Source organism: Monodelphis domestica, chromosome 1 (assembly GCF_027887165.1).
Source record: "Monodelphis domestica isolate mMonDom1 chromosome 1, mMonDom1.pri, whole genome shotgun sequence".
Taxonomy (NCBI): domain Eukaryota; kingdom Metazoa; phylum Chordata; class Mammalia; order Didelphimorphia; family Didelphidae; genus Monodelphis; species Monodelphis domestica.
Genome location: NC_077227.1, coordinates 211,833,043 through 211,844,719, shown reverse-complemented (window position 1 = coordinate 211,844,719; position 11,677 = coordinate 211,833,043). Strand labels below are relative to the sequence as shown.

Here is an 11,677-nt window from a genome sequence, read left to right as displayed (position 1 = left end):
AGAAAAGAAAAAGAAAAAGAAAATAAAGAAAAAGAAAAAGAAAAAAAAAGAAAGGAAAAAAGGTTTTTAGGGGGAAAAAAGCAGCCTTTAGCATAAGTGTCAAAAAAAGTTATCTCAATCAAGTGTTCTTGCAATTCTTAAAATATTTCTTTCAGAAAATCCTGCTTTTGGTTTCTTTGTTTTGGAATTCCCTGATAGCCCTCATGCTTGCAAAGCAGAGCCACTGAGTGACTGAGAATTGGCCAAACTTCTTCAGTTCACATTTTTTGCAATTAGTTGGTCTGAGTTTTTGTTTCTTTTGAGCTTTCCTTATTTTATTTTTCTTTTGGCAAAGGACAGGGGGTAGGAGGAAGAATATCATTATACTTTAATTTAGATCTTTCTCAATTCTGTTAGGTAGATTCATGAACAAAATAAGGAAACTGTGCAGGCAAACACACTTTTAAATGATGTAAATACTCTTCTTTCAGTTTGGCATTTTTATTCTTTAATTTTCTTTTTTGGCTTGGGCAGAGAAGGCCATATAGCAGGTATGATGACAAAATTAAGTACTGTGTGCTTATTTTCCACAGCAGTTCAGACCAGTCATTTGACTCTAACTTTGTTAATCTCATTTTTGGCTATTGAATAGTCATCTATATCATAATATCCCCGGACTACAAGACACAATGGGGGCAGCCTTTGCTCACTTACTGCCTAGGAGAGAATGATTATGAAGTTTAAATTATCTTCTCTCCACCGGATAAAGTAGTCCTACCAGAGATAGGATGATCCAGACTGTTAGATCTGAGAAGCTAATTTCCTTCAGCAAATACTTTTCTAGACAATCTTGGAGAGAGAAGCAAATGCCAAAACAAGAGCAGCAGCAGGAACCAACACTTCCTGATCCCCAACCTCCCATACTTACCCACACAAAAATAAAAGCCAACAACCTACCCAAGAGCATTAGCATCTAGAGCCTGGGGAAATAAATCATAGCTTGATTTGAGGTTCAGAGCTCTTCAAAATTAAAATAAATATTTCACCTTAAATTTATAAGTGACAGGCTAGTGGTCTTCATTCATGTACCAATACATCTAACAATTAACTGGATCCCTCCACTTTTTATAGTTAGAAGACATTGTCTATCAATCAACATCTTTCACCACACTATTTATTGTACGTTACACTGTGACAGAAACAGAAAGGGTGCATCAAAACAGGTTTCTTTTTTGACATATAATCACCCTTTGCATTGGTTGTACTAGTGACTCTGTGTTACATGAAGATAATTATTTTAGCATATCTCCAGTTGAACAGTATTTTTTTAATCATATTAAGAGTATCATAGTTTTGGGAAACACCTGGCCCATTTTTTTTCTCTTTACTAAATTCATACTATTAGAAAATGAGAATCAAGATTTTGGGGAGGGGAGGGTTAGGAGGAAAAGAGATGAAATTATTTATTCACAGGGTAAAAATGATCACTTTTGGTCCAATCTGCTCCATTATCACACAGCTAGAGGACTCCCTCTGTCTGTTAATTTATTTGGCATCAGGGAAGAAGTAACCTAGACAGGATTTCTATGCCTGACTAACATAGAGCCACAGTACCACCAACACTCAATATTATGTAGCCTTACAGAATTAATTATGTAAATCTCTTAAATCGACATCATCTTTAGATTGAAATCTGATTACATAAAGCAGATTGCCATCTCCTCCAATCAGCACTCTGGCTCAATGGAGAAGCTAGCTGGCGCTTCATGGAATACTTGTTGAGCATTTATAGCCAATAAAAGTGGGTGGACAATTTCGTTACTTAGTGCTGGAGTCAAGCAGTTGTAATCATCCGCTTTTAGAAGTCATGAACTAGATTTTCTGTGAATCATCGACCAGGTTCACAAAGAGTCTAAGTCAATCCTTGATTTTTTTAACTATGCATATTCATGTAATCTGGGGTACTCTGATACCCTGATAAACATTCATAAATAATATGAAATACTTTAAATCTCCTCATTGAAAACATTTTCTTCTATGATCCAGAAATGACTAACATTTGGTGGTTTACATAATACAAATGATACACATGTTTAGTGTAAATGAAAGATTAAATTATAAAACTGGGAGTATGCAAACATATGCATACAAATGCTAGCGTTCTATTAGCAGAAACACTCAGTTCTTACCTTTCTTAATTTCTTTGAAGCTCTTTCTAATGGTATTTTAGGGTTTTTTAATCATGTTGCGTTCTAGGATAAACACACCCAAATTCTTGTGATTCTTGGATTCTTTCTCCCTTTTCAAGTTATTGTTCCACTGCTTTGTCTAGTTAATAGCATTTCCTCTTGAGGCCATTAATGGTATCTGTCTTAGTTCAGTTAAAGACAAGGAATAGCAGTTACCTAGTACTGGTTATTGTACTAAGAATGAAAGAAGTTTGTATATTGGATAAGTACTGAATGCACAGAGAGTTCTCTTTCTATTCCCCATAATCTGGATACTCATTATGCATAGATTTGTTTTTATATGAAGTTAGAAGAGTGTGTTTGAAGAATTAGGTAAAATTATTAAAGCTGTGCATTCTATAAGACTTTCTTGCTAAGAAGTTATTTGAGTTGTGTTATCTGAGGAGTCACCATAGTAACTGTCATATTATATAGTTCTTACATTACCTCTAGCAAAATATCTTTCTAAAGAGGTTCACTTGGCAGTATGTCAGGTGTACAACATATATTTTTTGGGGGGAAAAGTGGGTACTTTAGCCAACTGTGAAGTTTTGAGACATTTTATAGAAATTTATGGAGGGGAAAGAACCATGCTATTTTCCCCTGGAAACTATTTGTTTCCATTCTGCTTCATCCTCCCCACCCCTCACCCCTACCTCATCTTTTAAGAAAATGAAAGTGAGTTATTATACCCAAAGTCCAGGAAAGTTTAAGATGGAGTGGATATTGAAACATATAACCTTTAAGGAAAAATTTTTTGGACAATGATGAATGTGGTACTTTCTGGGGCTGGGGATATGGGGGAAATGTTTGGACATAGACTTTTAATTGTCAAAATTTTATGATGTTTTATTATTAATAAAAATGTAATTTTACAATCTGAAATTTTTAAAAATTATGTCAAATTTGTAGTTATTATTAAGTCCTATGACAAAACTCTGACCCTACTAAAAGTAGTATCTCAAGGATCTCCCTCGTAGGGACTCATATATAAAATAGGCCCTTATAAAAGTTTGCTGATATTATGACCATATGTTTGTAAACATGACTGTATAAATGCATATGTATATGTATGTGTCTACATAGATACACATTTGTATGTATAGCTGTTATTTTAAAATAAACCAAACTTATGGTTTGGTCAGTGTGGGGAAATTCCCAGTTTGGAAAGACCCTCAAAACAAATCAGCAATCAGTACTAAGAAGTTACATAATTTAGAGGCCTACCTTCAATTAAGGTTACCTTGACACAGGGCTTGAACCTGGAATTCCAATGTCTAAAACTCCCTTCTTCCCAATAACAGTGTGGCATAGTAGTAGAAATGCTTGACTTTAGAATCAAAATCCTGGCTATTTTACATATTCTCTAGGTAATCCTGGGAAAATTATTCTATAGAAACTTCCAGTCCTAGATCTATGATTCTTTCTATATCTACATTATATTTAAAATATACATAAAATCTATAATAGTTTGTAATAACTCTCAACAGTATTTGTCCTATTCAAGATAACTGGTACATATTAAGATTTACATTGGGAATAAAAACATAAAATACCAGTTTAAAGATGAAAAACAGAATTAGTGTCTCCTCATAAGAATGAGAAATATACTCTTTGGGGTGAGATATTAATAAGAAAATACTTCTCTCTAATGGTAATTCTCTCTTTTTTATTTTAGCGATACAGTGTAGAAATGTCAATCAGGCACCCGAAAAAGATGGCGCTGCTTAGGAAGGTTGAAGATTTGAAGAAAGGTGGTGCTTTACTACCAAACGATCTCCTTGAAAAAGTGGATTCAATTAATGAAAAATGGGAACTGCTTGGGGTATTTGCATTTTTATTACTGTTTGTAGGTTATGTGTACATTTTTTTGTGTAGTGAAGTACTCTATCTGTCTGATTTCTAATTTGAGGCACAAATATCTCTCCCTTTCAATTCACTACCTACATTTCAAACAAGCTACTCATGCTATTATGGGGAGGGGGGGAACCTTGCTTTTCCTCTCCTGTTGATTTTTTTTATTCTGAGCCTGTCTCCTCTCTGACTTTAATAATTTTAGTTCTTTAATACATAAAAAGTAAGTAAAATATGCCATGTATTATGGGTATGCACCAAGTCAACTATAATACAGTATATCTGATATACACTGACTGTCATGCTTGAGTGAATGTTAATAGAATTTATTCTGAAGGTACATGTTAGAGACATCTACTGTTTAACTATTTACTGTACTCTTAAGATGAAAAGTGGGCTTGTCACTACAGATTTCAAGTTATACTCAGGGCTCCAAAACAAAGAGGTAAATTGGACCCAGATCTAGAAATCTGAATCACAGAATTAAAGCAACCTCAATTTTGGGTCCCAATTTCCAGCTTACTTTTAACAAAACCTCCACCAAAAAAGTTTTATGTAATTCATTTCATGCAATGATGTGCTGGGTCTCTGTCAAAGACTGAAGTATCAGAATCTGGACCAAAAAAAAGAGAAAAAATGCAATATAGTGATACGTTACTTAGAGATCAGGGATGGCACTGTGTAGGAGAGCATATTTTCCTATTGCTGGAAGACAGCTGAGAAAGAGAGGTTAAACCCTATTCTTCACTGTGCCATTCACTTTGCTTCTCAACTGCTTTCACTTCAAATCAATGGTAGGGTAAATTTGTAAATGATTTAAATAGTTAATTATAGCTGTTTCATCTCAGTGAAATTCAGTTAGAGAGCATAATTCTGCTAGCCTCCCTTTTCCTTTAAAAAAAAAAGTCCTAAAATGTAGGAAATAAAAAGCTGTCCATGTAACGATGAAATCACAGTCTTTGGTTTATGCCATGTTTAGCCTGTGTACTAATATAATGGCAATTTCACATCTTTGTTTGCTCATCCAAATTCAATTGAATCTGCAAATATGCAAGGTGACTTGAAATGTTAAAAGTTTTTTTCCTGTTACCCATTGGTTCAATACTTTCCAGAAGTAATTGACAATACTCTTCACTCAGTAATATTATGGGTTCGACTGGATTCCACTAATTTCTGCACATTCTAGAATCTAATAAAGGCAAATATGTGATAGAATTTTTAAAAAATCTAGTTCATTTAAAATCAGACAAGAAAAGTTACTTTATGTGTTTTATCAGTTTGATTAGGAGCATAATAATGCACTCGTTTCAGTTATTAGACTGTAATAAAATGTGATACCTATTGGGTCAACCTCTAATAAATAATCTTTTAAAAGCAGTAATAATATAAATGGAAATGTTAAGTGCATCTTTCTTAACAAATTTTTAAAATTCACAACTTGATCCTTAAAATAAAATAGAATATTTAGCTACCCCTTAAGCATTTTTATGATAGATTTTTTAAAGAAGTGGTTAGTTTCTCATGTATAATAAGTAGCATTTGATAGAGGGAATTTTGGAGGGGGAATTTAATAAAAACCTATGCAGAAACTAACAACAGTAGGCATACTGTTTTAATTGGCATGATTACATTTTAATTGGCATGAAAAAAATTAAAGACAAGGATTTTAACTTCTAACAATAGTAAAATAGAGGGATATGGTTTTTAATATTACTTTCATCTAAGGTGAACAGTGTGGAATGGAAATACATTAGAATGAAATGTCAGTGGTGCGTACAGTTTAATCTGTGAAATTTTGTCCCCTGTGCTGCATATTACTCTGTCTCAATTGCATATTAAACAACCCTATCAAGGCAGGCATTGGCATCTGCTGTGCTGACACAAATTGTGAATTAAATGAAATTGATGTCCTCTGTCGTATATTTATGAAGACGGACCATTCTCTGAAGTATTCTGTTTATGAAGAATTTATGATTGCAAACTGTTCCAGAACAAAAAAGTGGCAATAAATTCTTTTTTGTGACCCTACCCTCCAAGGGCATTGATTTCACCTCCTGCTGCCACTTTTGTTACAGCATAAAAACAATAGCTAAATCTGGATTCCACTGAGGGTCTTCAAATTATCAATATTTGCACCATGAAAATGGAAGGGTGTTGCCAGGAAAGCCGATTTTGCTGTTATGATCTCCTAAAGATGCTATTTACAGAACACTACACAGCAGATGAATGTCTGTTGATTTAATTTTATTTGTGTTTTAAAGCTTATTTTTGCAGGTTTAATTTATCATTATAAATCAAATCCTATTGATTTTCCAAACTGTGTGTTTTCAACAGAAAAGCATCCCGTCTCCATTCAGAAAGCACCTTCATGCCAGAGCACTTAAGCTCAACAGACTACCAGTATAGTGGATTGGGTATTATTTTTTAAATGTATATTACAACCAGTAGACTCTAACATGTCAGGTGAGGGATTGGAGGAAGAGCAGTGGGGCTGATAATTTGTAAGTCAGGTAAAATCTAGAATAGCTTTGAGGAGGCCCAACCCACTCTGAGCTCACCTTAGCTGTGAGCTTTAGGGGATTGCCTTTCACAATACAGAAAAGGAATTTAATTCTCCATGCACAATCTATCCTTGGCCTCTTTAGTATATCGATTAAACTTAGACTTCTAGCTCCTGAAAATTTTATGCAGAGGGTTCTCCGTCTGTAAACTCTGTCCTGAGAATCTTAATGAATTTTTATCAGTGACCTGGAGGTGGACTTTTGGGCCAAGTTTCCCTCATGTGGAAAGAAAATATGAGTGAATATAGTCCTCTTAATCCACACGTGTAGCCAAGACAACACCCACCATCTTAGAAGGAAAGCATCAAATGCTATAACAAAACTGAAATTGACTGAATGTCAATAGAAAGCTGAAAATTTCATTCGGATGTCTTACAGGTGGCTCTTGTTGCTAACTAACCTGTGATATATTCTGGTACATAAAGCTAATCTATGGTTTCTTTATCTGATGCATTAGAAAACCCTAGGAGAGAAGATCCAGGACACAATGGTAGGGCACAGTGGGTTAGGTCCACGTGACCTGCTCTCTCCTGAAAGCGGCAGCCTCGTAAGGCAGCTGGAGGTCAGGATCAAAGAGCTGAAGGGGTGGCTGAGAGATACAGAGCTTTTCATCTTCAATTCCTGCCTGAGACAAGAAAAAGAAGGAACAATGAATGCTGAGAAACAACTGCAATACTTTAAGGTAATAAAAAAACAATCAAAGTTGATAAAAAGCTTTCTTTATGGTAAGAATGAAATATTTATCAAGTACATAAAATATTACACCCTCTATCTATGCATCACTGTGCACTTAAATTTCTCCCTGAATTCATAGATATCCTCTATGTTTCTAATACTGAATACTGCACAGTGTCTGCATATGGATATAGCTTCTATGCATATGCATGGAAGGAGAGAACAGAACCTCTTGCAGGGGTGGGGAAGGGGTATTGAGTGATAATTTTTTTAAGACAAAAAAATAAATTATTTGGATTTTTGAAAGGCAATTTTTGGTAGAAAAACTATAAAGAAAAAGGTCATTTTTGCTACAAATATTCTAAAAGAAAATTGAAAGGAGAAAGATGTAAATAATTGATGGGCATCAAGGGGGACAAAAGGTGATAGTGTCACATATGAAGACTGACTTTTTGTAGAGGTAGGCAACAAAACAGAAGCAATTCTCAACCATTAAAGATGTCTAAATATCGCAGAGGTAATTCCAGGACTGCATCTGTGTGAAGCAAGCTATCATGCTATTTAGGCAAGGCATTTCCCCTGCCATTTTATTTCCATTGTTTACTCAGAGTGAAATCAAAAGTAATAGTGGTTCTGATGAGGATGCTTATACTGATGAAACCAGTTTGTAAACATGGGCCTGGCCAACTTGACTTTGATCTGATTTGCTGGCATCACCATCTCGGGAAATGCTCTGGCCAATCTAGTTTGACAAATATTAATTAAGTTGCCTATGCTATACATCATGCTGTGTCTCATAGGAGATACAGAGATAAATGAGATGTAATATTTTTGCTCTCAGGGAGCTTATTATCTAGTAAGGAAGACTCCAGGTACATATCTCTAATCTAAGCTAGAACCTGAAAAAATGTATAGGAAAGGTATAAAGTGTAATAAGATCCAAGGGGAGAAATATTACTTTTCATGCAGGGTGAGGAAGCATGGAAAGCTACAGGGAGGCAGTTGAACCTGTGCTGCTCACTCTTCCACAGGAAGAGAAGGATTTGAAAAAGTGGAGATATGGACATGAAATAATCACAGGACCATAGGAAAAAAACCTTTGAAGTCCTCTAGTTGGATCCCTCCATTAAAAAAAAAACAAAAAACAAACAAACAAACAACTAAATAGTAATGTTCTTTTTCTCCTCTCTTCTTCCCCACTGAAGAGGAAGGAAGGGGGACCCTTCTATCATATAATTATAGTCAACCAAAATAAATTCTTACACTGGCCATGTGTGAAAATATTCTTATTCTTCCTATTAATCCATCATTTCTCTATCATGAGTTGGGCAGCATTCCAACCTACTCATCTTAAAGGTGAGGAAACCAAGGGTCAGAGATGTTCTGACTTGCCCAAAAGCACAAAGAGAATAAGTTATCTGAGTCTTCTGACTCTAAATCCAGAATTTTTTCCATTATGGGACAATTTGAACACAGATGCTTGGGTTTCTTCTAAAACTTGGAATGCTTTAAAGAGCGGGAGGAAAGGGGAAATGTCTTTAATGGCCAAGCAAGCATTTCTCTATTTTCCAAGCAGTTTGCAATTATTACCAGGCTCAGTTACACATGGTTCACTATTGGACCTGAGCTACTAAACAGGTCGATAGGAGCAACCATATATAAAGGTGAGAGAGCACTCCCAATCTCCCAACACATATCCAGTATGTGTTCACTCTTTATCCCCAGTGTCTATCACATAGTAGGTATTTAATAAATGCTTATCGATTGATTTGCATACTATTTTGTCCAGAAATTTCCTGTCTTTGCTACTGAATGAAGACAATCAAATACGTTACGTTGAACTGTCTTGCTAGGGGTGAACTGCTTGTACTTTTAAAAAAGCAGTCTTCATGTTTATGCGAAACGGTTCATTTCTTCAAAAATGGAATTTTGCTTTTAGAAATATACCTATGGACTCTTTGAACCTCTGATATACTTTAAGGAATATGCTTGGTTGACAGTTAACCGAAAGTTTTAATATGAAGTATCTATCTGTATTTTCTATTGTAATGCCACATTTTTTGTATAGGCATGTATATATGCATAACTAGTTCTGAATCATATATGGCATGAAGTACTTGAATTGTAGTCAGGAAGATCTAAATTCCAATCCTTCCTTGGATACTTACTAGATATATAACCATGCATGTGTGATTTAATGCTTTTAAGACTATCTTTCATCAGCTCTGAAATAAGGATAATGTTATTGTCATCAGTAATTATAGCAGTAGTAATAGTAGCAGCAAAAACAACAGCTTTTGCAACATTTATATGACGTAAAGTCTGCAAAATACTTGATAGATACATATATATTAAGAAAATATATGTATTATATTCTCTTAAAATGTCTCTTTTAAATCTCACAAATATTTCTACTCTCAGGAAGACTTGAGTTCAAATGTAGCCTCCTGCAGTTCTGTTTGCCTCTGTTTCCTCATCTCTCAAATGAGCTAGAGAAGGAAATGGCAAACCACTCCATCTTTGCCAAGAAAACACCAAATAGGATCGTGTAGATTTAGACACGCCTGAAAATGACTGAATCTGGAGTGGTGATAGTGGTGGTGGTGGTAGTAGTCGCTATTCACATTTAAACCTGGAGTCTATTGTTATCATGACCATCATATTTTATATATATATATATATATATATATATATATATATATATATATATATATATATATACATACATACATATATATATAGTATATACCATTAAACATTTATCATTGATTACAAGAACATATGACAGAGAAATATGTATTATATGATAATATATGTACAAGCATTATCATATTATCCTATTCCCTGCCTTCTTGGGGAAAGAGGAGGAATAGGAAGAAAAGAGGAAAAGTGAGATGTAGATTTTTGGATATAACTAACATAAGAATTTGTTGCTCTTAGATAAGCATATTTACTAAATTTACTAAAATGTATTCAATATTATTAATAAATCATATGTATTATATTATTGTTATATTACATATTATATTATGGTATATATTAAAAAATAAAATGGTAACTGAAGAACTACTAAGTAGCACTATAGTTGTATACTGAAGAAGGAGCAACGAGCAGATATTCTGCAATTTTTAGGATGCTTGAGGTAGTAAAATCATCTGTTTAGTAATGTTAGAAATCAGAAGGCAGGAAAGAGAAAATGAGAAATGGGGCAAAGAGGAAGAAAAAGAGAGAATATGATTGCCCAAACTGCTCCCTGAGGCCAGAGTAGGCAAAGGATGCCTGTAATCCTTGCTGCTGGGGGAGGCTGAGGTTGGTGGATGGTTCCCTTGAGTTTGAGAGTTCTCAGCAGCAGCAGGGCACTAAAAGTCTATCTGGTGTCAGTGTCGAGTCTAGAACTACTGTGGTGAGCCTAGTCTTCCTGTGGTGGTGCTGGGGGAGGATCCCCCACCCTATGTGGCCTGGTGGGGAACAACCTATCAAAGCTTCTCTGCTGATCAGGAGTAAGGTTGGGTCCATACCCTACTGAACTTCAAGTTTGAAAGAGCTGAGGAGAGCAAATCTCAAAGAACAGATAATCAGAACAGCAACCTGTTCCTTAGGAGTAATTGAGGCCTTTGCGAATGTCTCAGACTCTTTCAAGTAACTAGAATAATACTGAATACTTGATTATTTCAGCCTGAAAAACATGTGTATACTATTATTTTTTTTTAAATTTTCCCCCAAAAGATGACTTTTCTTATCTTGTAACCCCCACCCCCAATCTACATTCCAAATAATTTTAGGTATTAATTTATTTACTGAGAAGACCTGACTCAGCTAAGTCTTATCTCTAACTCCACAGTATTCAAAAGAAGAAAAAGCTCAGTTTCCTTACTTTTTTGTGATAGACAGAAGGTCTCCTCACTAACTACAGATACTTTGCTGAGAGACTGAATAAATTTGGCTGTTGAAGGCCTTGTGATTGTTAGTTTGGATAACTCCAGTTAATATTTTCGCTTCGCATTCTAGATAGGTACTCTGAAGATTTGTTAAGATCAATAAAACCTTCTAAGTTTTTCTCTTGCCTTAGAATCTCAATCTCTATTTTATTTTTAGATTATGTTCTAAATTTATTTGATCAGAGACTGATTGGGTTCATCTGGCTATAATAATTCTTTTTCTCAAGGAATTGCTAGATTTGCCTACTAAAGCCTGAAGATTACTAAAAAATAATAATATTTATTTTGCATAGAGTCAGATGCTTAAATATTTCTGAGAAGTTAATATTTTAGTGCCTAGGATATTATAAATCAAAGGCACTAGGTATGAGAGATGATACACAATAACAGTAATACATGGAAGAAGACAGATGATACCACCATGATGGTAATAAGGATGCAT

The 11,677-nt window shown here is 34.7% G+C and overlaps 1 protein-coding gene across 8 annotated transcripts in view; it reads left to right on the top strand.

Moving 5' to 3' along the window:
* AKAP6 (A-kinase anchoring protein 6) overlaps positions 1-11,677 on the top strand; it is a 616,970-nt gene that overhangs the window by 496,023 nt on the left and 109,270 nt on the right. For all 8 annotated transcript variants that reach the window (XM_007472509.3, XM_007472510.3, XM_007472511.3 and 5 more), the window contains 2 exons: positions 3,886-4,032; positions 7,080-7,304. In XM_007472509.3, the coding sequence (XP_007472571.2) occupies positions 3,886-4,032; positions 7,080-7,304 (372 nt within the window). The remainder of the gene's footprint in view (positions 1-3,885; positions 4,033-7,079; positions 7,305-11,677) is intronic.